Raw genomic sequence first — 27,919 nt, 5'->3', positions numbered from 1 at the left:
TCTATATATATAAAAGGCTAACTGACCAACCATTTGTCCGTCCAACTGCCTGACCGACCAACTGGCCAGTACATATGACGTGCACTGGCAATTTAAAAATAAACATTGACTCGTGCACAAGCAATACATATAAAGCTCAGCTGGTGCCAATCGCACACATGTGTTTCAATCTGTCATTGTCAATTGTGAATTTGGTTGTTTTGTTAACATTTCTATTATAGAAAAAGGGTGAATAGCGATATTAAAATATTTCTTCTAATTAATTTCCTTTTAATGTGCACGAATCCGTGCACCAGGCCACTAGTATACAATGTAGCGTAATCACTGGAGGAGTGAAAGGAGTAAGAGAAAACTCAAATTTAGGCTGTATAACATCTAGTTGCCCAACAAAAAAGATAAAAGGTACTGAGTAGGTACTAAAAATCCACAGAATTTCCTGTTGTCATGTAACATCAACTAACAACTTTAACTTTAGACTTCACAGTGAATCAGGTTGCCCTCCTTTAAAACTTGGGAGTAATGTAATCAATTTGCTATGCAGGCAGCAGAATGACAATCCATGTTTTTGTCTCTCATAAAGGCTATCTCTTCATTGCTAGGGTCATGCCTAGAATTTCAGAGCAAGTCTTGGTTCATTTAGAGAGTGCAGAGAAAAAGAAGTCGGAATTTGACACTGCAGATTTAAGGAAGAAGACTGCAGGCTTTAATATATGCAGGGGGAAGGCAAACTTTGAGTTTGCAATGTTAAGGAAACACAATGAAGCACATTCTCAATATCCAAATGGTCTTGACCAAATAAATGTGAATCTGAGTTATCTGTGGTATGAGGGAGATACATTATGCAGAGTGAAACATTAAGGACTATATAAGGCACTAGTCCCCCAAATTTATGACAGACACTATTGAGAAAATTCAGAGTCAGATGTAGCTTTGCTCAGAGTTTTCACCTTATTTTTGTGGCATAAACCATGAATCAGAGAATAACAGTGGGGGAGAGATAAAGGGCCCAAAATTTGGGAAATGAATTTGTAACATTCTAAATCTATGACAAAGCACTGCTTGGCACTAATCAAGGAATTTTGGAAAGGGGGAGTATTTTGAAAAGGAATCATAAGAAAAGCTTTTGAAAGGCTTTTCTCCATGAAATTAGGTTTTAAAAAAAATTTCAGTCCAAAGTACATGCATGGGTGCTACAGTGAAAATAAATTCAGCTGCCCTAGCCAGTTTGGCTCAGTGGATAGTGCATCAGCCCACGGACTGAAGGGTCGAGGGTTCAATTCCAGTCAAGGTCACATGCCTCAGTTGCAGGCTCAATCCCCAGCCTCAGTCAGGGGTGGGTGGGAGGCAAACAATCGATGTGTCTCTCATTGATGTTTTGTCTCTGCGTCTCTCTCCCTTGCTTGCACTCTCTCTAAAAAAATCAATGGGAAAAATATCCTCGGGTGAGGATTAACAACAAAAAAATCGCCCTCCTTAAAAAAATAAATTCAGCTTCATGTCAATTCATTTGTTCCACAATATTTATTGAATGATATGTGCAACAACCGGGAGAAACAAAATTCTAATGACACCCCTGAGACATTTCTAAATAGCCATTCTCTGTTTTTCAAAGAGATTGAAGGGGGGTGACATAAATAAGAATAACAGAATTCAGTAATATATCTAGTCAGGAATAGGGATCTCCAAGCCTTTTTTCTTTGCCAGCTGGCATTTCGAGATGTCATAGCTACAGAATAAAGGAACACAAAAGACAATAGATGTAGTAAGCACACGTCCACGACAATCTCAATTTTAAATATCCTTTTCCATTTTCTCTAAAAGTAGGCTTCTATCTGCCCAATTATGTAGACAATTTGACTTGGAAAATATATCCGGCTTGGCAGGCACAGAGAGGGCATCTAATGACCTCCTGGGATCGCTCAGAGGAAAGACAGGAAATGGTGAATTAAAGGCTGAATTCAAGGATCATGAAGGCTAAGCTATGGTTCTGAAGCTCTTTGAGTAGAAGTGCAAGAAAATAGATAAGGACACATATGTAATATCTTAATCAATAAAGAAAAAAATTAAAAAATAAAAATAAATAAAATAAAATGATTTGCCCAAAGTAAAAAAATAAAATAAAAAGCAGATCCAAGCCAAAAAAAAAAAAGAAAGAAAGAAAGGAAAGGAAAGGAAAGGAAAGGAAAGGAAAGGGAAGGAAAGGAAAGGAAAGAAAGAAAGAAAGAAGAAAATAGGAGAGGACAGAGCGAAGGAAACCAGTCGGGCTATTTTCTGGAGAGCTCTACAGAGACATTTCTTTGGGATTTAGTAGGAAGTGGCATAGTGGAGAGAGAAAGAAAGCTCATCCTGACCTGCACTTGAAGGTCAAGATAACTTAGAGTAATATATGCATCAATACTAGATTCTTCATTTTGGACCTCTAAGCAGCCTTTAGTATAACTATTTTTCTTTTAGAGAATAAACCATTCCATTCTTGGGGAATGAATGGTCTTGGATATCTTTCAGAGAAAAGTGGTTACCACTCGTACTGCAAGTAGATGAACTGGTTTAATCATGTCTAGTCTTTTAAAATATTCCCTCAAATTAAGGTACATTCCAGAGAATATTCTCTGGTGCAAGGTAGAGTTGGCTATTTTGAGTCAGAAGAATCTGGATGTGAACTTGGTTCTGTCAGTGGCTGATTGTGAAATCTGGGTCAAGCCATTTGAACCTCTCTGAACCTGAATTTTCCCATCTGTCTTCTTTAAAGGGCTTTTAGGAAGATTAAATGACCCAAATTCATTAAAGTGCTCTGGAAATGATGAGATTATATATAAATGATAGTTATCGGTACTCTATCAACTCTCTTGGCCCGGTTGTCATGGTATGGAAGGAAAATATGCTAACAGCAAACAAGACAGACCTCTTGACCAATGTGATACTGTTAGGGACAAAAATAGAATATTGAAGACTAGCAATGGTTATGGGAAATATTAATCATGCTCTGTTAACCGCGATTGCCTTGTTCTGGTTAAAGAAAGGACATTCTAATGTGGTTGGGAGTTGTACGTCCTGGGATCTGGGAGTCAAACTTGGAATTGGGAGTCAACCTTAGAGTGCAGTCCATTCTCATTTATGAACTGCCTATTATCATGGAAAGATTAACAACCTTGTTGCCCAAACATGGAGTTCCGCAAAAGCCTGCATAGCCTACTTCCCCATGACTGTAATCCCTACTTCCCCATGTAATCCTTGTCCTACCCTATATAAATAGCTGGCTTATCACAGGCTACAGAGCATATTTTTGTGGATGACGTGCTGCTCTCCCATACTGCCTGTATTATTGGAATAAATGCTCATATATGATTCAACCCTGTCTCTGCCGAATTGGCTCAAGTAGTGACAGGCATCCCGGACCCCTTTATTGTCTGGTTTCAATACAAAGATACACTGTACAATGGCAACAATTATATAGTTCAAAAATATTTTTATTCCTGGGTAACATCAAATTCTATTTATAATGCCAATCCTAACTTTTTACCCCTATTTAACTTTGACCCCTAAAATATTAAAGATTTAACATAAATAGGTACTAATGATGATCCTCAATAAAGTAGAGGGAAATGTTTTAACTATCAGTCTTGCAAATGAGGCCAAAAATAATGTTACTACTAAAACCAACAAAATGTTCAGGATAACCTCCTGATACTTGTGTGACAGTCTTGCTGTATTCTTAACTTAGGTTTTACTGAATATTTCCTGAATATGTATTGAACATTCACATTGTGGTAGGAACTATAGGGGACATTAAGAATATTAAAACACACACACACACAGTCCTTGTCCCAAGGGCATTTGCCATCACATTAGAGGGAGGCATTAGGAATAACTGATAAAAAGGAAAACTGAGACTCTCTAGACAAAAGATAGATTAGGCTGTGACTGAGCATTGACCTATGAGCCAGGAGGTCACTGGTTTGATTCCTGGTCAGTGCACATGCCTAGGTTGTGGGCTCCATTCCCAGTGTGGGGCATGCAGGAGGTAGGCGATTAGTAATTCCCTCTCATCAAGGCTGGAACAGAGGTACAAAAGAAGATGAAGCTGTAATAGCAGGTGAAGAGAAATTTGTGGAAGGTTTTCACTGTCCAGCTGAGAAGCCAGATTTTTTTTTTTTTTTCAGAAATCCAATGCCAGAAGAATGCCATCATGGGTCTTGGTTCTGGAAAGATGTACAACTAGAGTCAGTATGGAGGGTTTATTGAAGGGGTGGGAAAGAGACTAAAGGGGAGCCGACCAGGTAAAGAAGCTCTGCTTATAGGTCAAAGGTATTAAGAGCTAGAAACAGGGAAGTGACAGCGGAAAGCACTGGATGAATGGCAGTTTGCTTTTTCATCTTGAGGTGACATACTCCCTGAGGGCATTGGTTCTCCGGATACACTGTGTTCCTGGATTAAGAAATCTTGGTGCCCTGGGCTAAACCAAGGAGATGAAAGTACTCAAGTCCCACAGATTTGAGCAATTGCTCCTTTACAGACTTGCCTGGTGGCATTCGTCTAAAGACAGCACACTGAATTAGAAGTGATCATGTGCAAAAAAGTCTTTCATACCCAAGGGTCCTGTGATATAAGTGTAATACAAAAGTAAAAGCCCAATGATTTGCATTATCCTGACACCATACAATATCCCAGATTTTGACATCCTTGTCCTAGCTGCAGTCATTGTGAATTTTCTTTAGTCTTTTACTTCTGCAATTACTAATATTTTTACATGAACATCTTTTTCAGGTGATGCTTGACATCAGGAATCATCTCCCTCATCTGCTATAATGGTGAGCATCAGTGATGACTGCGTCTGATGATGAGAAATAAGATGCACTAATTTGTTCCCAAGCATGACCAAGCCAACGAACCTACTTTCTTAAATGCTTTGAGAGAGATAATATGGCCGAAGACATGTACAAATCATAATCATAAAATTAAATGACCTGCTTTGTTCTTAAATTCTGTTCTCACACAGAAATCAAAGCCTCTGAACACATGCAACAAATCAAATATCACCACCAGTGTTCATCCCTTCCCCACCTAAAATATGAATTCTTAATTATACTACTGCATTAATTTTCTTCTTTCCGATTAAAAAGAGAGAGAGAGAGAATCAGTACATGGAGCTAAACAGATTATTGGAGAAAACAATTAGACATAGAACGACTCTAAGTGAAGATTCCTGGCACTTTTCTATGTGTGCAAGTGTATGCACTCTGCATACCAATGACAAAGCTAGAAAGAAAACTCACCTGTTTTCTTCTTCAAGATCTGCTAGGATTCTCTCTAGCTCCCCTCTTTCCTCACTCTCTAAGGAAATCAAGATCTGGGCAGGACTACGAGGCTGGCTCAGGGGGGAGTCCTGGTTCAAACTTTGGCAGTAATGCTGGATTAACAAATGTTCATCATCTCTGGAAAATAAAATCAAAGGTTTTGGTTTTTCCCCCACTTACTTGTGTTGGGGATCAGGGACTCAGGTGTGTATTTAAAAATAGAAACATTTATTTGCTCTTAACAATTAATTAGACGCTTTTTCCATTTTGATACTGCTGCGGTTGTGGTCTACCATCCTGCGGGTGACAATTCAAGTGTTTTTCTTCTTTTCAATTGAATTTGATTGGCCTATTTACATGGGTAAATTAATGGCAGAATTACAGAAATATTGGGACTCTATGTTAATAGTTTAACCAATAGCTAATAAATATTAGAAGATATAATCAATAGCTAATAAATATTAGAAGATATAATAATGGCTGTATAATGTTTTTACCAAGCATATCAAGGTAATATGTTCACCAATTGATACTGACCAGGAAAAAAAACTGCTGCCTTAAAATAATATGAGTAAAGCCCAGCTGGAGTGGCTCAGTTGTTGAGCATTGACTTATGAACTAGGAGGTCACATTTTGATTCCCAGTCAGGGCACATGCCCGGTTTGCGGGCTCCATCCCTAGTGGGGGGCGTGCAGGAGGCAGCCGATCAATGATTCTTTCATCACTGATGCTTCTATCTGTCTCTTTTCCTCTCTGAAATCAATAATAAAAATATATTTAAAAATAAAAATAAAATAGTATGAGTAAATATTTTGTTTAGTGGACGGCAATGTAACCAAAAAATGTCACTTTGGTAAGCCAGTTTCAACTTATAAAAACCACAGAGGCTAGATAGTAACAATAATGAAACTGTAGATAAATGATTGGTTTATTCAATTATTATTTAGATAAAAAAACAAAAATTGGAAGAAAAAATCCATTAAAGTAACTAAAAGAAACTGGACTTGTTCTTTAGAACAGCTAATCTTGGGGAACAAAGAGGCAAAAGGCTTGTATTTTGGGAGGCAGCCACAATCTTTCCTTTAAACTGGGAGCTCTCTGCTACACAGAAAAAAAATATTTTCTGAATGCATTGCTCCCAGCTCCTGAAAAGCCTGTGTATTCCCATGTTGTAAGAACTTCACTCTGTTCTATTGAGAGACTAAATCTCTGTTTGGGTAAATACCATCAAGATATAGGTTCATATTCCCCTCTCCACACCCATTTAATTTCCTTTTCTCATTGCCATATCTTGTGAGTTGAAAAAAAATTCAGATTTTTAGGAAAAAAATCCTCCTCCTGATTTAAATTATTTTGGTCCATCAAGCCAGGTAATTGGTTAAGAAGTGAAATGTTGACTAAAAGTAATCATTGGATGTTAAAAACAAACACTTAAGTCAACCAATCCTCCAAACCAATTCTCCAGACCTGCCCCTAAAATATCACGATTCTACCATCCAAGACTGATTCAAATGGATTTTATGTCCTCAGAATGAACTAAAGCTTTTCATTTAAAAATAAAACAAAAGCAGTTTTACCGCCTGTCTAATTTATTATCTCTTCCCAAATTCTGACATTTTATTGCTAGACCTTCTCATGTTTAATTACAACAAATAGTTATAATTAGCCCAGCCGATGTGGCTCAGTGGTTGAGCGTCGACCTATGAACCAGGAGGTCATGGTTTGATTCCCGGTCAGGGCACATGTCCTGGTTGCAGGCTCGATCCCCAGTGGGGGACATGCAGGAGGCAGCCGATCAATGATTCCCTCTCCTCCTTGTTGTTTCTCTCTTTCTCCCTCTCCCTTCCTCTCTCTGAAATCAATAGAAACATATTAAAAAATGGTTACAATTAAACTTATCTTACTGTTCTCTTAAGCAGTCAATGGAGGGGCGCCATTATCATACAGATACAACTTGAATTAAATGTGCTAGAGCTTCTAATATTAAAATCAGTGACCAGGAGAAGCAAATAACTCAGGTTGTTTACACTTGGTTGATTCTTTGGACACATATTTCCCTGTCAAAGTACTTTATATATTAATACTATTAATACTTTCCCCCATAGCTAAGAAAGAGAATGCACCAGAGTTATGTTTGGGGAAAAGGTTGTTTTGTTGTAAATAAGTCATACACGATTGGTTGAGTGTTGACTTGGCTCTATTATTACATTAACTGCTTGTATGTATCAGATGAGATGATTTATTTCCATGTCTTCAATAACCAGTTATGTATAAATGCCCCTTTGATATTACTTCCCTCAGCCTCTTCTCATCTGAGTGTAACTTTGTGTTGCCATATCAACTACCTATGACAAATTTACCACTCGTCCCTTTGTCTAGATTTTCCATGACAAACTGGTGCGATATCCGTTAGTTCTCAAACTAAAAACATGTTGTATTTTGACCAGATTTCTTCTCTCTAAATTATCTATTCAGTTAGCAGAGCTTTATTTTCCCCTCCTACTAGTTTCTTAATCTACTCCCTCCACTGCAGGCCCTTGGTTCATGGTGATATTCCTCTGGGCCCCGTATTGTGAATACTTCCCCTGGTTATAAGGAAGCTTCCATTTCGCTGCCAGAGCTCTGCTCCCTGACACTTTTAACATCACTCTCTCTCCTTCCTTAAGTTCGACAGGCCTGGTTTAGCATTCCACTAAAAACCTGTGACCTGAATTTGGACTTCCTCTTCTAAAACCCTTTACAAGATTGTCTCCCTTTATCTAGCTGGTGAAGATGCTAAATCAAAAAACCCTACTGCTTCGGATCTCTGCAGAAAAATGCACAACTAACCTACCATACGGAAATACCAATACAACTCTGCAAGATTATGTCACCACTTCCCCATGAGTGGAAAAAATACTACCTACCCATCACTTTAAAAACTACTACCCAATTTCCCTAGCCAGTTTGGCTCAGTGGATAGAGCATCGGCCTGTGGACTGAAAGGTCCCGTGTTTGATTCCAATCAAGGGTACATGCCCAGGTTGCGGACTCCATCCCCAGTAGGGAGCGTGCGGGAGGCAGCCGATCAATGATTCTCTCTCATCATTGATGTTTCTATGTCTCTCTCCCTCTCCCTTCCTCTCTGAAATTAATAAAAATATATTTTTTAAAAATTACTACCCAATCAATTTAAATATCGGGCAGGTCTGGTCAAAGATCAATCATTTAATATAGTTTAACTATTTGGAACTCTGCAATTTGTGGTAATATGGAATTAAATAAGGATAAGGTGAACTGTTTTTGCTATTCTGGAATACCAATAATGCCACAGTTTGGATGAGCTCATTCCGTATCAGGTTAAGAGTTAAGAAAAAAAAAAGTAAATGAAGGGCTCCTTAAAAGATCAAATGTATGTAATGCTAATTTCTATCTTCTGAGCTATCCTACCTCTAAATCCCTCAAAGCAATTTCATCTTCAGGAACATTTTGTAAAAAGAGACGGGATACTTACATGCTCTCATTAGGAGAGATGCTATCATTTAGATAAGATCCATTGCTGTTTTCCATTTCTGCTAGCCTGATAAAAAACGTAAAAGCTCATTAAAACTTATGTGACTTCTTAGAATCTATTCAAGACCTAATCGAACATTCCTGAAAACTAACGGATAAATCACGTCAAGAGGAGAAAGGAATCCTTCAAATTAAAGGATGTGTGTGTTGGCCGAACCATTTGAGGCAGTGAGTGGTAGACCACAGCTGGTTAGTAGCTTTACATTTATGCTATAAATTATAAAGGAAGGCATATTTTGTTTTTCTTTTCTCCTTCACAGATCGATCTTCCTTTCACTGAGAACAAGCCTTTGTTTTCACAAGAAAGCTTCCCTAACCACAAATATACTCTGTATCCTTACACTACTACCCCTTGTTTTTTAAGATGATTAAAGTTTCCCACTGATGACAGACATGTTCAGCAGTGAGAATATTGATAAAGGATGGATTCACAGTAAGTGCTCTACACCTTCTGCTACCAATTTTTAACGTTAAAAACCTCCTTCACCTCAGCCCATCCAGAGTGGCCCAGTGGTTGAGCAACAACCTATGAACCAGGAGGTCATGGTTTGATTCCCGGTCAGGGCACATGCCTGGTTACGGGCTCAGTCCCTGGTGGGGGAGGCAGCTGATCAACGATTCTCTCTCATCATTGATGTTTCGATTTCTCTCTCCCTCTCCCTTCCTCTCTGAAATCAATAAAAATATATTAAAAACAAAAACACCTCATTCACCTCAGACAATAAGGTATTTTTACAACAAAAAAAGTTAACCAAACTCTTACAGATTTATTTAACAAGCATAAGATATCTTACAATTAGCAATTCAGATTTTAGGTATAAAATGATCTCAAACACAAAGAAGGTAAGACAGAAAAGTCCAAGGAGAAGGAAAATCAATTATTCTCTTATTTACAGCATATTATGTAAAATAAACACACAAATGGAAAGCCAATGCTTTCATATTCTCCATGTAACATAGTATCATTTCTTCACATACTTATGTCTGGGCTAGTGGTTTTCTAAAAAGGTTATGTGGTTTCTAAGCCAATTTATTAAACGTGCTCAGTATATAAAACATAACAAAACTATCAGAAATATTTAAATGCTGGGGTTCGGGAAGATTGTTCTGGACTAATGCTCTTATTAGTGTCCAAAACCAACATGCAGTGAAATGGCATGCACGTTAGAGGGCAGGTTGATTAGTAGAAATCAGACAAGTTGGGGGGAAAAAAGAAAAGATTCGTTTAAAATTATTATAGGTTAGCTTTCCTTGGTTAGTTACTTTAATCAATATTTGCCTGGCATTCAACTAGTCTCATACCTGCTAGCATAATGTTCAATGCGTGAATGAGTATCATCGTGTGAAAGTTGAGGGGACGAGGCAGGCCTATAAGGCAGAAAATGTGATTAGTCACAGATACCATCCTATAATGGAGAAAAGAAAACCCACCACACAATTATGTTATATACATGGCCTAGAATGCTTTTATTCTAATTCTGTGGCTAATGTACACATTTAGTTGTTCCTGTAGCTTACATATCATCCAGTATTTTAAATTCAGGTTGGAGAGAGGATTTCTCATACTTCTGCTTTTATCAAAAGCCATAGAGAGAGATCAAAAACTTCTATGGCAAGTTTCAATTAGAGAAAAGGTTGAGGGAAACACTCTCTGTGTGACATTTTGCCCTCCTATCTTGTAATATCTTGTGTCCTATAGTTCTGAAATTGTTTTAGCGCTATGTGGTTTTAAATTTTCAAGTCCACTCCTGTGCCATTTATTACATCCCTTTTTATTGAATGGAAACTGTACGTTTGCCTAGATTCACAGTCCACAATTTTAGTTCTAAAGAGGCCACTCTAGTCTGTGTCTTCTTAAGATTCCACATATCAAGACACCTTGGTCTGTGTAATTTTTTAAGGAAGGGATACATCTACCAATTTAGCAGCAGGTATATATTACTATTTCACAGAATAAAATTGAATGACCCAAAGTTATACTGCAATGTTTTTTAGAAAGAATGACTAAATTCCATAGAAAGTCACAATATCTGAAATATTTCTTATTAGGGATATGGTGTGTTCAGAGAGGAAAACAAGAGGGAGGAATTAATTAGCATGAATTAGTGTATATACTTTTGGGGCATAAAAACCTCTTCTTTGGGTCCACAGACTAGAATTTTGGTGGGGTTAACATTTTTTCCACTCTTTCACATCCAATCTATTAATTATCCTTGAAGTTGATATAGTACCTTTGGATTAACCTTAGGAAAACATCTATCTGTTTTGAAAACCAGTTTGGGCTTGTGCTTTTTGTTTTAATTGGAATAGTACAAAGGGTCGCTTCCATTTCTCTCCTAACATAGAAAGCCCTTGGGTCCGTGGTTGGCAAACCGTGGCTCGCGAGCCACATGAGGCTCTTTGGCCCCTTCAGTGTGACTCTTCCACAAAATACCACGTGCGGGTGTGCATATACAGTGCGATTAAAACTTCATGGCCCATGCGCAGAAGTCAGTATTTTGTGGAAGAGCCACACTGAAGGGGCCAAAGAGCCACATGTGGCTCACGAGCCGCGGTTTGCCGAGTCACGGTTTGCCGACCACTGCCTTAGGTAAAGGCATGAATCTAAAAGTCAGCAGTAATCTATTCAGTTAGAACTGGTTTAGTCCAACGTCCAAGTAGCATTCAAGGACTTGGTAGAAACACTAAGATGTTTGGTTTTTTTTTTTACATAAAAAAAGAAAACCATGGAGTTATCTAGGCTTACATAGGAAATACGCTAAAAATCCGTCTTTCTTAAAAAAACACACAATCATAAAATGATTACAACACACTACAGCAAATCACTGGGGAACTGATGTATCCTCTGATAAATGTCTTATTTAAGCAATCAGTGTTGTCTAAGTCGAGTCACCATAACCAAAGGTGGAATGAATTATAAAGACATTTAAACTATCCAGAGGAAATAAAAGGATGACTACCCAAATTACTAGGCATATCCAAAGATTTCCAGGTGTATCTTCACCCAAGTTTTAGAGAGTTAATCTGGTAATTTCTTAGAACCCTGGAACAGCCCATTATTAGGAAAATGCTAAGGTCTGTTTTGAAATATTCACTGCAAGTAAAGATAATTTGGTACTTTGATTATTTGGCTTATAAGCCCTATCTATGGAATAGACCAGTCTTTCAATTATATACTTCTTATGAGCTAAAAGCCCACCATCATAAAAAAATTTAATGTTTTTCCTTATAATAGTTGCTACCCTGGTAATGTATAGAAGAAAAACCTGAGACCTTGAAGCATAACTATACCAAGAAAACTAGGCAAGTAAATCCAAAACACTTTAATAAAAATCTCATACAGAAAATCTTATGCAGAGCTTTAAGTCTTAGCCTTGAGGATAATTCCGTGTTATTTTTCTTATTAATGCACACAGCACCTAACACAGCATGCATAAGCACAAGAACTCATAATAATCAGAAATCTAAAAATATATATACAGTAAAGGAGGTACTTTTTAAGTCAGAAAATAAGCCAAAAGGGAGTACTGGTCAGAAAAGAAGCACTTAAAAACCAAGAATTAGTAAAAGTACAAAACCACTTAGTCCGGAAGCAAAACTATGAATGCAAGGCCTTCCAAAACACGTTTTGAAGGGAAGGTAAGACTACCCTTCTCCCTTCCTATTTCCTAAATACAAAACAATGTACACAGAAGGTTTATTTATTTTTTATAGTTAATAGCCAATTCCAGTACACCCACCACCATCTTCTCTTTTGTGAAAATTCCACTAGGTTTTCATTCATTTAGTTTTCAAAGGAGAATAACTCAAAGAATGTTATTTGACTGTCTCATTTGTGGGCAAACAATGTAAAAGATTTATGCTAGATTTAGTTTTAAATGATATGACAGATATAGGTAAATAAAGGTTTTGTCAAAGGAAAAAGGAAAGATCTGTACCTCAGTAAACTTTCAAACTCTGTGATCCATAGTAAATGGAATAAATTCTGTCATCATCATAGGATTTGTTAACGACAGATAGAGTTCTTGCAAAGTAAAACACCTTAGGACCTGGCTCTTCTTTCTGCCTGAATAGAATAGCTTTACAGTATATTTTAGAAATTATATAATCCTATGAGGAAGGACCTTAAAAAGATGACTGATGTTAAAGAAACCAGGAACTTTAGTCTGCTGTTTGTTTTCTTCTTTAAAATTACAGCTTACTACTATTTCTGAATAATCTAGTTAATTTTTATAAGAAGACAAGATGAGGGCATGTTTTAGTTGTCTGAGAAGACATTTTAATAAAGGCTGTTATTAATTTTAAAGTTCTTAAAAGTTTAAAACAAATACCCTGTAGTTAAAAATCAGTCACACCAAAAACTCATTGACATAATTTTTTCTCATGAGTGTATGTATTAAATAAACATTTTTTTCTTCTTTCAAGGAACTATTATTCTTTGCTTATTATTTTGTACTATCACTATCCATGCATTTTTAAAAATTATTCTTTAGCCTATTTATCATTTGGATTTTTTTAACTGGTTAAAACTTATTCCAACCCAGAGTAAACTCATTTGTTTATCAGGATCCAATCAAGCTGAGAAGTTCAGCACATCTATTTTTTTAAAAGCTTCTTATTTATGAAAGGGTCTAACTTCTATAAACTAATAGACTACCTGGGTTAGGGGAAACGATTACCAACAACAAGGAACAGAATTAATTCTCCCCATGTTGTTTACACATGATGGTTAAAGAAATCAGGTAGTTCACTACTTATAGCTCCCATATCTCAAAATTAAGGGGAATAATAATGCAGTTTAAAAAAGATGCCTTACACTTCCTTTAGGCCAATAAAGACCTAAAATAAATCTCAATTAATTGTTTGCATTTATCACTACAGGATTTAAAAAAGGATCTACTTTAAATTAAATTACATGGTGGAACAATAAAAAAGACCCAATAAAAATAAATTGAATTCTTACACAAGCCTGTCTTCCAAATTGGTCATTTACCCCTTATATATAATAGAGCTGTCTGACTTTAAATACATATTTTAATAAAGTACACTTTTAAATATCAAAAAAAACACACAATGATTTTAAAACATGCACACTGTTTGCTAATACATAAATCACAGACCCCCAAAATGAATTTTCTACCATTATAAACTCTGAGATAAATCAATTATCTGTTGGATCTAATATTAGTATTATTAATACACGCCAATAGTAATAAAGACTGCAGTACACTTTTCTGCTTATGAGCTGAATATTTAGGAGAGAAGAGCAAAGTGAGTTTAGTTAAAAAATGAGCTCATGTATATAAATATCAGTCAATTAGCATGGCATTACATGATAAAAAGTCCGCACACCTTACTGAAATTATTCAGCCCAACTCAACATCCCACTATACAATGGATTCTGCTGATATTTAATGGTTCACTTTTAACAAGCCCTAAAGAATAAACCATCATCCTTTCAAAGGCCTTAAAGCATGGAATCTCAAGGAACATAGCTAAAGAATGGTATCATGTAATCAGAAAGCTCTTCCCTGCTTGTAATTGAATATATAAACATGTCTCCCAGGAACACAACTAACAACCCAATAATTTCTTTGATGTGCTTTTGAACTCAAGGCCAGGATTTCTGCTCGTTCCAGTTGGACCAGGTGGGGACCTGAAAACCTTAGTTTGATTCTCCTGATCTGTGGTCGATGGTACTCTCAAAGTTTTAGCAAGGGAAGAAATAAATCAAAATGAAACAAAGGAAATCAATATGTCTTTAAAACAAAACAAACAAACAAAAGTTTAAAAATCAGCAAGCAAATGTGTTGGTGGCAGCAGCACCCTTCAGCAGAAGTACTCACGCAGAATCTACCGGCCAGAAGTTGATCAGAGTAACAGGACTGCAAAACAAAAAATGAGGTGGTGAAGAGACACAGGCAAACTCAGCCTCAAAAAAAAAATTACTGAAAGGTCAAAAGAAATAAAACCTAACCAATTAAGGATAAACCATGGAAAGCAACAGCCAAAGAAAAGTGGAAAGTGAATTAAAAGAAAAACCAACAGTGGTGTGATTGCCACCAGAGTTGTGGAGAGAAGAAGGTTTAAGTGAGGTGAAGGCATCCTCAGCTTGATCATGAGAATCATTACTACTTACTGTGAAAGAATTTCCTGTGACTCTATCTTCTTTCAAATAGAAAAAAAGTGACTCAATATGACCACACAATCAGATCCAAAGAGACACACATCTACTGATTTGTGAGGGAAGAAAATCAGAATGAAATATTGGAATCACTCATTTGTAAACAGTCCCGTATTTCTTAAAAGCTTTTAGAGGTAATTTAGCAGTTGGAGCACGATGTTTTCCCTGTGAAATAAACTTTAACTTTTGGAAAAAGTAATTGTCATGAGACAATTGACACAGAAAATGCCAACATCAGCCTGTTTTGCTCTTTTCATCTAAACGAAATCCAGAGAAAGAAATAGGAGAGACTGTTTGCATTTCAGAGTGAAGGAAGGTATTCAGCTGAAAGGAGCCCGAATATACATCAAATGAGAATCTGTTTTGCTTTTGCCACTACTCACGTTTCCATGTTGTCCCCCTCTAAGACAGTCTGCACTGGCAGGTAGCCCATTCGGGGATGCTTCGCAAAATACCTTTTGGTTCGAAATTTGTTTTTTAGTACCTTGGCAAAATCACGAACATCTTCTCCTGATGTCGTCTGAAAGGGAAAATTGGGTTGACATCAGACTTGGGAGAGTAAAGCCTCCATAAGAAGGACCACCCCAGTGCTCCAACTCAGGGCATTCGTTCTGTAATCTTGGAGAGATTAAGGGTTGAGAGCAAAGGCCTTGGAATCAGACAAAACCAGGGTTTTGAAATAAGGCCTGGCATTTACTAGTGGGATTAACTTGTGTGAATGAGTTATTTACCTGTCTGAGGCTCAGATCCGCTGTGAAATGGGGACAATCATACCTCAAGAAGTTGTTACACTGAATAAATGAAGTACCTCAATTACTGGGTTACTCAATAAGTGGTAATTTCTAGAAGTCTTAAAGTTGAAAAGTTAACCTTAAGTTTTGCCACACTGTACGGTATTTTAAAAATGTACTATTGTCCATATGGATACCATGTTTCACCCATTCAGTATATTCACAGCACGGTTCATTCTCCATCGGCAAATACCCTTGCAAAAAGAGAGAAAGACCATGGAAACACTGAGAGGATCACTCTGACGATGGAAGAGAGAAATACTCTAAAGCAGAGCTTCTTGAATTGATGTGTGTGGGAACCACCTGCAAATCTGAAGAAAATGCAGGTTTTGCTTGACAAAGTCGGGGCCTGGCATTCTGGGTTTCTAATAAGGAAGCTCCCAGGCAATGCCAGTGCTGCTATTTACAGGCTGTGACTAGGAAGCAGCTAGTGCTGAAGGAACATAGGATTTACACCCAGGTTTGCCTAACCACCAGGTCTAGGCCCTTTCCTTCCTGCCAGTGATTTTCCAAAGTCCTGCTAGCCACTTAATATTTTCCCAAAACAACATCTTAGAAGGCTCCACCTCGTAATTCTAGAGCCTTGGGCAAATTATTTAACCTTAGGAGCTCAGAGCCCTCATCTATAAAAGAGGGGTAAAAATAATACCAATTTCACACTGAGTAGTTTAAAAGGTAAATACCTAGCATTTGCTTGACAAGTGTTAGTAGATAAAACAGATAGGAGATGAGCAAGATTGCTAGAAAGGGGTAGATTATTAATTGTGGGGAACCCACATTATACTCCTAAACCCAACATGCCCAATGACCATGAAACCTCTCCACACGACTGCTAGGGCTGTGCAAAACAAATGTTAAAATGTCTTCCCTACAGCCAATGCAAACAGAAGAAAAACTTATTTATTCACTCATCAGTATTTGTTGAGTGTCTACAACAGTCCACGTGGGCCAGCCCTTGCCCTATGCACTAGGGATAAAGTAAATCCTGGCATCACAATTTAGAGCCACTTTAGCTGTGGAACATCTGGGGAACGTAGACATCACAGCATTACACAAGAGCTATAATACTGTCCCAAATGGAAACTTCTCCCAGGCGAACTCACTCACATCAGGGAGGCATCCAACTTACCGGAGTGCAATATTCCACCATGGGGTAGTGCATTTTATGGCCTTTTGCAACTCGACCAGAAAAAAAGCAACTTTGGCAGATGTCATAATTAAAGTGTTTCAGACTCCTGTACCTGGTAAAGAACAAAAACAAACACGTATGTATTTCTTCAAATCAAATTCCCAAAGAACATTCTTTAATAAACCTTCCTCCACACTGTCTTAATGCTAAAACCAGCCTGCGGTGTTCATTAATCCCACAATGTAAGTGATTAACTTCCTACCTCCAGATTTGTCTGGTGCTTCTCCTAGAGTATCAACACATTTTGGCAGAAAGATTATCCTATAACCATATGGAAGGAGGGAAGAGAAATTCAGTTCTTATTTAAACTCCACTAGGAACTCTTTCAGATTAAGTACGAAGATACTGGCAAACTTCCCGTCTTTTGAAGACCAAATACTAGAATTTGAAAGAACTTCCAGGAGAGATAGATCCATGTATTGTAGCCCCTGCTACCCATCATGGGAACAAAAATTTTCTGAAGCAGTTTTTTCAAAAATATATATAAAGATGAGCCCGGCCTGTGTGGCTCAGTGGTTGAGCATCAACCTATGAACCAGAAGGTCATTCAGTTCCCAGTCAGGCATATGCCCTAGTTGCGGGCTCAATCCCCAGTGGGTCGTGCAAGAGGCAGCCGTCTGATTGATGTCTGTTATTTATATACATATACATATATATGAAGTAATTTCATAAAACAAAAGAAAATTAAAGAAGAACTTTCCATTAAAATAAATCTTTTTAAATTACTTTTTCTGATTGATTGACATGATTCATCTTCACAGAGTTACTTGAATAATCTCTTTCATCTGTCTCTCTTCAGAAATCCCTTACCACATTACCCACAAATGATAACTTAAGCCCCAATAAAGCACAAAAATTGGATTAGATGAAAAGAATTAATAATGTGTGCATACTAGACGGTACATTTTGAATAGTGTATCCTTTGTTTCACATTCTCTCTGCCTTTTGCTTTCTCAGGTAAGAATTTGAGCCAATTCAAATAAACATATTCCTTATGTCACATATGGGAAATGGAGGGGGAGGGGGAGATACCATTTTTAGATCCCAACCATCTTTAGGGAAAGGGGAGAGCGGGGCGGAAAGAGAAGTTCTAATTCCTAAAATAATCGAATCTGATAAGGATAAAAGGAGTGAATGTAAAAATGCTCTTAGATCTTCCAAAGCATCTCCTTTCTTATTTTTATAAAAATTTCCCGCTATGCATCTTACTAGTGAGGGAAGCTCAGGAAAGAAGGAATGCAATGCTCTGCCCTGTGGCTCCCCATACCCGCCCTTGCCACAGCATTCATTCTTACCTGCCAAAACCAGGACGGAAAGAAGGTGTCCTCTGCAAGCACTGCCTATTCAGTGTTGTCTATCTAGGCTTTAGAAACCTCTAAAGCAGTGGTTCCCAACCTTATTTTGGCCACGCCCCACCTAAGCATCTCTAAAATCCTGATGCCTCCCTCCCCCCGTGATATAATTCTTATTATTCAAAAAGTGAACTCCTATTCACGTGGAGGAAGCCTAAAAGGCTATTCATTGGTCTAAACAAGCTTCCAAAGAACATGGCATCCATGAAAGAGAAAAATAAAAGAACGAAAGGACAGCTGAAGCACTGAGGAAGAAATCACTAGAAATTGTTAAGAAATAATAATATGAAGTGATATGAAAAAATAGCAAATAAGTTTCAAAACATAATACAGAACTGAAATGCATAAATAGGTCACAATATATATTTATATACTATATATGAGACCCCTAGAACCATAAGAAATGCAAAAAATTCACTGTTAATAACTCATTCTCAAATTGTCCCCCTTAAAAATCAAATTGCCCCCCTCGGGGGCATGTGCCTCACGTTGGGAACCACTGCTCTCAAGCTTTTGTAAAGCCCCTTTGTAAAGAGCATGAAGTATGGAAGGACAGAGCACACAAATGACACAAAGTAGTTATTAGGCAACCAAGTATTAAAACAAGTCCAAGCATAACCAGGAAGAGTATTTACTTAGCGGCTAAGTGGATTCTGAACAGGCATGGACTATAGTTTACAACTTTATGACTTAGACATCACTAAGGAAACCTTGATGTTGACCCAGATGTTTAAATACATCATCATTTCAGAATTTGGATTGGGGATTACTGTTCAATAAGATGAATCCATTTAAAAATATTCTGTTTCTCCAAACAGGTCAACAAGGTGGAAAGTTTAAGAGCCAGTTGTTTTCTGTGACAGTTACCTGCTATGCTTCTTATCTCTTTTTACTTTTAAACTTATAAGGAACATTTTCCTTTCATGGCTGCTTTGTGAATCTTTCATTTACTTGCATACTTTATATTCCCTTAGAAGTTCATTAGGATACTACGTGAAGAGCCTAATCAGATTAGCAGATAAAGAAGTTCCAGGGTGCTTAAAACAAGTCTTATTACTTTATGGGGAGGGGGGGGAAATGGTACAAAGTGCATAAGAGACTGAGCTACCATGACGGGTCTCCCAAAATAGAATCATTCCTTAGTTTTATAACTAATTCTTGGATACTGCCTATAAACAGAAAAGACAGTGGAAGAAAAAAAAGATGGTCAAAATGTTTTGGTTGCAGGAAGGTGGAGGCACGGTTTATCTGTATACTGTCGACGGACACATATCTTAGTGGAGAGAGGCAGTCGGTCGTGTTCACCCAAGACTGTGCCTCTGCAGAGCTGAAAAGCACAGGTGGAGAGAGACACCTGCCTAAAGAGCCAGATCCACCAAAATATCGCAGTGGTCAGGGGCGTGATGGATCACCTCCTTTCCCACTTTGAAGACTAACAGCAACTGGTACAGGAGGTAAAAGATCAAGGCATTAAAAGGCAAGAAAGGACATGCAAAAAAATTGACATCTGGAGGGCTCCTAATACCTGAATCCAATGATTGGGCATTCCTTGCAGATGTTACACTTGGCCTGATGCTTGGCGGTTTCCACAGCAGCCACTCTGTGCAGGACTGGCAGCCACACCATGGACTGGGGTTCCAGCCTCATCCAGTCTAGGAAGAGGGCTGCTTCAATCTCAGGCTTATTATTGGCCTGCAGAGACAGGAGGGAGAGAGAAGGGTTGGGGGGGGTGGGGGGAGAGAAGGTGAGAAAGTAAAGGAGGCACATGTCAGTTGAGGTCATGAGTTAAAAGAAAAAAAGCAGTAAGTTGTACAATGAAGGCCAGTTTTTGCAGCTCTTTTCTGCAAATGGTCCCCCTAACATTCACATGAGCCATCTACCCCTAAGGCTGTGAGCTGCCATTACTCTGGCTACGAGATGACAAGCAAACAAAAAACAAACTAATGGAAAGCGAAATACACGCCCGAGTGAGACTATATTGAGCTCCAGTGTTTGAGCAGATATATAAGTTAGCCAGAAGTAAAAGACAAGTGTTTATTGATAAAATTTCAAAGGAGGAAAAAAAATAACTCAGAACTATTGATTCCTTTTTTCTCTAAAGAATTTATTTCTCAATGTGTCACAGAATCATAATGAAGAGGTTTCAAAATTCATCTTGTCCCAAAGCTTCATTTTACAGACAAAAAAACAAACAAACAAACCCCACAAAAAACAAGAGACATAGATGAGAGAAGTAGCTTTTCAAAGGCCATACAACTAATTGGTGGCAGAGCTGATACTGAATGCAAGCTGCCAGGCCTAGTGTTGGTTTCTTGGTGACCTGCTGTTTCTTTGTCTGTGTCTTTATTTTCCCCTCTTTCTTTCTCCCTCTTTCAAAGTCTAAATTTTAATAAATACCATTCCTCCCAAGCAGTACAATGATTTTAGAAAGCTCAAAATATATTTACCCATCACTTGATTTACATATTATCATAGTTGTGCATTTTAATTAGATCTTGCTTTTTTAACCCCATAAGACTCTTTTAATTTTTTTATATTGTTAGATTGACGACTTCCTTTTTGTTTTTCATTCCTTTAGTATCTGCTGGCGGTGAATATCTCAGGTTTTATCTGAAAAATCTCTCTTTTTTATCCATATTCTTGATAGCTATCTTCATTGGACATAGATTTTTAGGTTTGGGGGGTTTTGTTTTTACTTTGTTGTAGCACACTGAAATATTATTCCACTTTTATCTCACTTTTTCTGCTGCTACTGCTAAGAAGTCAGCAGTAAAGTTGACTGTTGTTCCTTTGAAGGCAATTTGTCCTTTTCCTGTCTTGTATTGTGTCTCTAGGGTTTTATTTATACTTTTTAGAATTAACTGGGCTTCTGAAACCTGTGGGTTCAAGTCTTTAGTCAGCTCTAGAATCTTCTCAGTCATCATCTCAACAAATAGTGTCTCTTTTCCATCCCCTGTCTGCTCTGCTTACAGAAATCTATAAGATAAATGTAGACGTTTTCTATCTAGCCTGCATTTCTCTAGTTTTCCCTTTTTTTGTCCTTTATGCTTTGTTGCAAACAATCCCTTCTGCCTGGAATCTATTTCTCTCTTTAGAATCATTCTGTCTGTTGTAAGTTCATACAGTATGTTTTAAACTTTGGTTATTGTACTTTTTAATATCTAGAAGTTCTAGTTGGTCATTTTGTTGTTGTTAATCCTTACCTGAGGATATTTTTACCTTGATTTTTAGAGAGAGTAGAAGGGAGGAGGAGAGACAAAGAGAGAGAAACATCAATTGGTTCCCTCCCAACTGATGCCGGGGATGCGAGCCCACAACTGAGGTATGTGCCCTTGACCCGAATCAAACACACAACTTCAGTCCATGGGCCAACACTCTATCCACTGAGAACAAACCAGCTACTGCTAGTTAGTCATTTTTAAGGTCACTTCTCAAGATTGTGGTTCCCTGCAGATATTTTCCAATGTCTGTTGTTTTCTCTTAAACAGAATGACCAGTTTTCAAAAAATAATCTCTGTCTAGTGATTCCAAGACATAAAATTACTGTGGATCTGCTTCTGCGGTCTGCTATTTCTGCTGCTTCTTGCTCACCTTGATTTCTTGTGAACTTATTATTTTTTTACCATGTACTACATTTAACTTAAAATATTTTCTGGAGGTGCTTTGAGCCCTTGACTGAAAATGCCTTCTCTAGTAACGATTTTCATTCACTTTGCCAAGAACCCAAGGGCACTACCTATTCTGAGACCAATTTAAACTGAATATATGATGGCTATTTAGTATTATACAGGCAATGTGCATTTGAATTGCAAACCCATGTTGCTTCCCTTGAATGTGGTTTGTTAATAAAGATTCTATTCACATTTCACATAGGAAGGCAGTAGCATTTAGATCAACAGGTCACTTGCCTTGCAACACCCACCACTTCAGCAGTACCAGTCATTACCCCTGACTACAAATTTCCCAACATTGTAATGAGTTGTTTAACCTTAAATTTCCTAGCTGCAAATGGTGTAAATTCAAGCTTCTGCTAAAAGCTTTTGTTGAGCACTTTTTGAGGTACTTTATGGAAAATTTAAAAGCTGAAAGGGACCCACAGAAGTGAATTCATCTTGCAATGGCACCACAGAGCTGTAAGGCCTTTGGCAGTCATAGAGCTCAAACTCCTAACCACCGCTAGTGCATTCTCTTAGACTCTATATAAACACCACCCATGCACAAGAGCAAACATCTTTAATGGACGATCTTAAATATTTATGTCCAGGGAGCCCTATTAAAAGTGTCTTCAGCCTGAGCTGAAATCCACCAGCAGAACGAATAGAATTAGAGGCTCCAGGAGTTTGACCCCTGTTTGCCACTTATGGGCTGTGTGACCTTGGGAAATAACTTTATCTCTCTGTGTCTTAATTTTCTTTTGCCATGAAGTGGAACTATTAATAGGGCCTATCTCATAGAGTTGTAAGATTTAAATGAGTTAACAAGTGAAAGGCACTTGGAACAGTGTCTAGCACATAGCAAGGGCCATGTCAGTATTTGCTGTTGTTACTGTCATTATAATTATCCATCTGACCAGAAACCCAGAAGTCTTCAGCCTTTTAAGTATTTTACCAAAGCTGTCATGTCCATGCCACCTCATCCCCATTCCTTTTATTTCTTCCTCATATGACATGGCTTGATTTGCCACTGTCCTTTAGAAAATTATTCTCCACATATGACCTGCTGGGAATGGACCCTTCATTTCTCATCCAATATAACTGGATTACTTGCTTTTGTTCAATACTACAGGCTTGCACAGGGTTTCCACTCAACTAAAACCTCTGAGTCAGTGTTTCCCAGTGTATCCACCAGATCAATCATCCAGCAAAATGCTTCATAAAAAGGTTAAATGAATTAAGGAAACATTGCATGTTATACCCACCTCTTAAAATTCTTAATGTACATTAACATATTAGAAGCTTAGAAGGTCATCAGTAAAGAAACATGTTCCAGCCGTGGGCAAACTACGGCCCGCGGGCCGGATCCGGCCCGTTTGAAATGAATAAAACTATTGAAATAAAAGACCGTACCCTTTTATGTAATGATGTTTACTTTGAATTTATATTAGTTCACACAAACACTCCATCCATGCTTTTGTTCCGGCCCTCCGGTCCAGTTTAAGAACCCATTGTGGCCCTCGAATCAAAAAGTTTGCCCACCCCCGTGTTAAACTTTGCTTAGCCTCAGAATTCCCCACATGTGTTACTCAGTGATCCCAAGACCCCCCCTTTTTTAACTTCTAAGGCCTGTGAACACCACAAGTTACTAATGCTCTATGCAGTGATGGCGAACCTATGACATGCGTGTCAGAGGTGATATGCGAACTCATTTTTTGGTTGATTTTTCTTTGTTAAATGACATTTAAATATTTAAAATAAATATCAAAAATATAAGTTTGTTTTACTATGGTTGCAAATATCAAAAAATTTCTATATGTGACACGGCACCAGAGTTAAGTTAGGGTTTTTCAAAACGCTGACACGCTGAGCTCAAAAGGTTCGCCATCACTGCGTATTGGGTATGACAGAAAATAATGATTTTGGCTGCTTCCGGTGATTACTTCATTCTGTACTTATTCATTTGGATTTGTTTCCTCTCACTTGTGTCAAACACTGCCCTGTCAGTCTGATCCCAGTGTACACTGTATAATCTCATCAATACCCTTAAAAATCCTATCTCTTACAGTCCATGAACTAGCCATTATACTCAACTCTGTATATTCTGTACATTTTAAAATGTGTTCTGTCTTCATCAAAAAAGTCACTGGTGAAAATATCAAATATTTAGGCCAAGATCAAACATAAACCACGTCCTAGCTGGTTTTGTTCGGTGGTTAGAGCATCAGCCCTTGGACTGAAGGATCTCGGGTTCAATTTCGGTCAAGGGTATGTACCTTGGTTGAAGGCTCAATCCCCAGCCCCGGTTGGGGCGCATGAGGGAAGCAACCAATGGATGTGTTTCTCTCACATCCATGTTTCTCTCTCTGTGTCTCTCTCCCTCCCTTCCACTCTCTTGAAAAATCAATGGGGAAAAATATCATTGGGTGAGGATTTACAAAAAAAAAATAAAACATGAGCCACATCACCAGAACCTGCACCTCAAGTGAACACAAGTCCAGGACTCAGCCCTCTCTGACTGTTGAAGTGTGACTCTTTCCAGTTATTGTCTAACCTCTACTGCACATGTTTCTCATCTCGTACACAAAGACACAGTGAGAGACTTTGTCAAAAGAACTACAAGTTTCAGTTACAATGTCCTATAACAATCTCTTGCTCCACTGGTCTCGAAACTGACTTTATCAAAATAGCCCCTTGTAGCTAGGAGACAAACCATTACAGAAAGGCAGTAAACTGAAAAGCACCACCAGTTCATTCCTATTAAAAGCATGGGTTGACTGATGCTTAATCTGAACTTATGTATTTTTTTCTGACTTAGGTTTAAATGATCGTTTGGTTAATGAGGGAGTCAAAGACACGCTGCAGAGTAAGAATTCATGCCTAATATGGAAAGCAAAATATAGCAGAAAGCTTCTATTCATTCTGGAAAACCAAACAATAGTCTGGCCATGAGTCAGCAACAAATGTAGGTGCAAACCATAAAAGAATGAAAGGAAATAGAATGTCTGTGATGTATTACTAAAGGCATAGTAAGTATCGTGTGAGGAAGTGATCTCATTGCCCTCGGTACTGTTCAAATCCTTCTGGGAAAATGGTGTCTAGTTCTGGTGGCTAACAGCTGACCCAGCATTTAGAGAAGGCTTGGCAGAAAGACACAGCAGTAATTAAAGGGGTTGAAAGACCTCTGAGAACAGCTTAAGAAAATTGAGATTATTTAGCCATGAAGGGAAAAAAAAAAAGGAGCAAGAAAGAGTAGCTAAAGGGGAGATTTACTAGTAAGAAGAGTTTTCAATTATGTGAGTAGCTCTTGTGTAGGGGCCTGTGACCAGCTGTTCAATCTCTCCACTGAGGACAAAACAAGAAGAAACAGGCTTAAGCAGCATGAAGAATTTAGGTTGTAACTCATACGGAAGAATTTCCTGATTCTGAAAGTTGTTAAAGCATTAGTGTGAATTACCAAGGGACGCTATAGACACTTCTCCTCTTTCAAAATACTACAGATTCTCCCGTGCTTACAGGTTGGAAATGCTCAAGGTTCTTTCTAGCTCCTACGATGCAAGATCCATCATTTGGGCTCCTTTAAAACTGCTCGCCTATGTCACATGGCATCACTGAAGACAAGGCACTGGGATTCACATTCTCATTCTGTTTCCATCTTTCATTTTTACTACAAGCCATTCTCTATCCTAGTGATACTCCCTCTCCCCTTGTCTGGCAATAAAGAAAAAAAGAATTAAAAATCAGGCAAGCTTCTAAAAAATTGTACCAGAGCTAAAACTTTTAAAGTCTAGCATTCTGATCATTCTAGAGAAAACAAATATGAATAGAGTGGAATGGCAGGAAGTTGTTGAGGTCAAAGGACAGGTACGTTGGCATTGGATTGAGATCCTCCTTATTGGTTTCATTATTTGCTGACATATAAAGACACCTCAGATATCTTCTCTTGGTATTAAGGGTGACCTTGCCCTCACCCCTAAATGCCATTCTCGAACCATCTAAGCAAAAACTCTAGGAATCGGCCATTTAGCTCTAGGTGTGTGGGGTTGTTGTTTGTTTTGTCCCTTATTTTTGGCAATACCGCCTTTTTTCTCTTCTATACCATGCACACACAAAAAGCAAAGCTACCACAGCAACTTCCAGTTTGATAGCCACACATTAAAAGTATGTTGTGGCCCTGGTCGGTTTGCTCAGTGGATAGAGCAGGGGTGGGCAAACTTTTTGACTCGAGGGCCACAATGGGTTTGCCCACGGCTGGGATAGAGCATCAGCCTGCAGTCCAAAGGGTCCGGTTTTGATTCAGGTCAAGGGCACATGCCTGGGGCGCAGGCTTAATCCCCACTGGGGGGCATTTAGGAGGAAGCCAATCCATGATTCTCTCTCATCGATGATGTTTCTCTCTCCCTCCCTCTCCCTTCCTCTCTGAAATAAATAAAAATGTATTTTTTAAAAAAAGTATATTGTGTTTCCTTCTCTGTTGGTCTTCACCTATTAGCAACTCTCCACCAGAGCATGGAGGTCAGGAAAGGATCCAGTGTCATTACTGCTTCTCCATTACAGTACACTACAGGGTTGCTTTATACAACTATCATCTTCACAAGGTATAAAAATAGTTAAAGGAATCCAAATATCTGCAATTTCTAGCCAATGGATGTAACTACCAATATAATAATGTGAACTGATATTATGTGGCAAGTTTAGAGTTAGGGGGTTTGCCAGGGTTCAGAATAATTTCTGGGTTTCTTACACGTTGTGCTTCCCATAAATTCTTAGGCACTGAAGGACCAGGCCCAAAATGGTTGCTAGGGGGTCAACCTGAATACTTATTTTTCTCTTAGGATATATATGAGTTCATGGCTGCAGAAGAAGTGTGATGGTAAGATTTCTCAGCAAGCCCTACATCCCAGCTACCAGATACATATAAAGGTCTTTTTCTTTTAGTTTTTTTAAACTTTGTGTGTGTGTGTGTGTGTGTGTGTGGTGTGTGTGTTTGTGTATATCCCTTAATTTATTGTTGTAATTACACATGATCTTCCTACTTTTTCCTTTTAATTTTTGCACTAGCTTTGTAATTGGTTGACCCATTGCTTTTACTAAATGTTTGCCCTTACCAAGGTGAGAATTTTTTTTCTTTCCTATTTTCTTTCTTTCTTTTTCAATCCTTAACCGGGGATATTTTTTCCAATGATTTCCAGAGAGAGTGAAAGGAGAGGAGGGGAGAGAGAAACATCGATGTGAGAGAGACACATCAATTGGTTGCCTCCTGCACGTACCTCTACTAGGGCTGGAAACCTGCAACCCAGGTACGTGTCCTTGACCAGGAATCAAACCTGAGACCCTTGGGTCCTTGGGCTGATGCCAAACCAGCCAGGGCAAGCTTATTTTTAAGAGAAGGGAACTAGCATCTCAATTGTGAGAGGTTTTTTAAAAACCATGTCGATACTTTAAAAAAAAAAACAACTGAAAAAAATAGTATAGCAAGAATTAAACATGTAAGAAATTGTACCCAGTAGTTCCCAGAGATTAAAAGGAACTATTGCCCTAGAAACAATACTTGCCTAAAACTCCTTTGTTTCCCCTAGATTTCAGGTTACTTAAGGACAGGAACTATGCTTCTATCCCCTCCAACAAAGTTTGCTAAATTGAAGAATGGGTAGCAATTAAGTAGCAATGTGATCACAATACAAATTTTTAATATCTAAATGAGCTTAAAATGGAAAATAAAGCCTAGTCATCCTGAAGAGCTAAAAAAAATTAAACTTATAAGGTTTGTCTAAGGCAGTGATGGTGAACCTATGACACGCATGTCAGAGGTGACACATGAACTCATTTTTTTGGTTGATTTTTCTTTGTTAAATGGCATTTAAATATATAAAATAAATATCAAAAATATACATTTTGTTTTAT

At 38.0% G+C, this 27,919-nt stretch overlaps 1 protein-coding gene across 1 annotated transcript in view; it reads right to left on the bottom strand.

The window, feature by feature from the left end:
* DMD (dystrophin) overlaps positions 1-27,919 on the bottom strand; it is a gene marked incomplete at its 5' end in the record, with an annotated part of 239,818 nt that overhangs the window by 47,034 nt on the left and 164,865 nt on the right. The window contains 7 exon segments of the mRNA XM_015570125.1: positions 5,274-5,432; positions 8,788-8,853; positions 10,149-10,214; positions 14,693-14,731; positions 15,414-15,550; positions 16,951-17,062; positions 19,888-20,054. Of these exon segments, the coding sequence (XP_015425611.1) occupies positions 5,274-5,432; positions 8,788-8,853; positions 10,149-10,214; positions 14,693-14,731; positions 15,414-15,550; positions 16,951-17,062; positions 19,888-20,054 (746 nt within the window).

Source organism: Myotis davidii, unplaced genomic scaffold (assembly GCF_000327345.1).
Source record: "Myotis davidii unplaced genomic scaffold, ASM32734v1 scaffold1246, whole genome shotgun sequence".
In the NCBI taxonomy this organism is placed as follows: domain Eukaryota; kingdom Metazoa; phylum Chordata; class Mammalia; order Chiroptera; family Vespertilionidae; genus Myotis; species Myotis davidii.
This window is presented reverse-complemented; position numbering and strand designations above follow the sequence as displayed.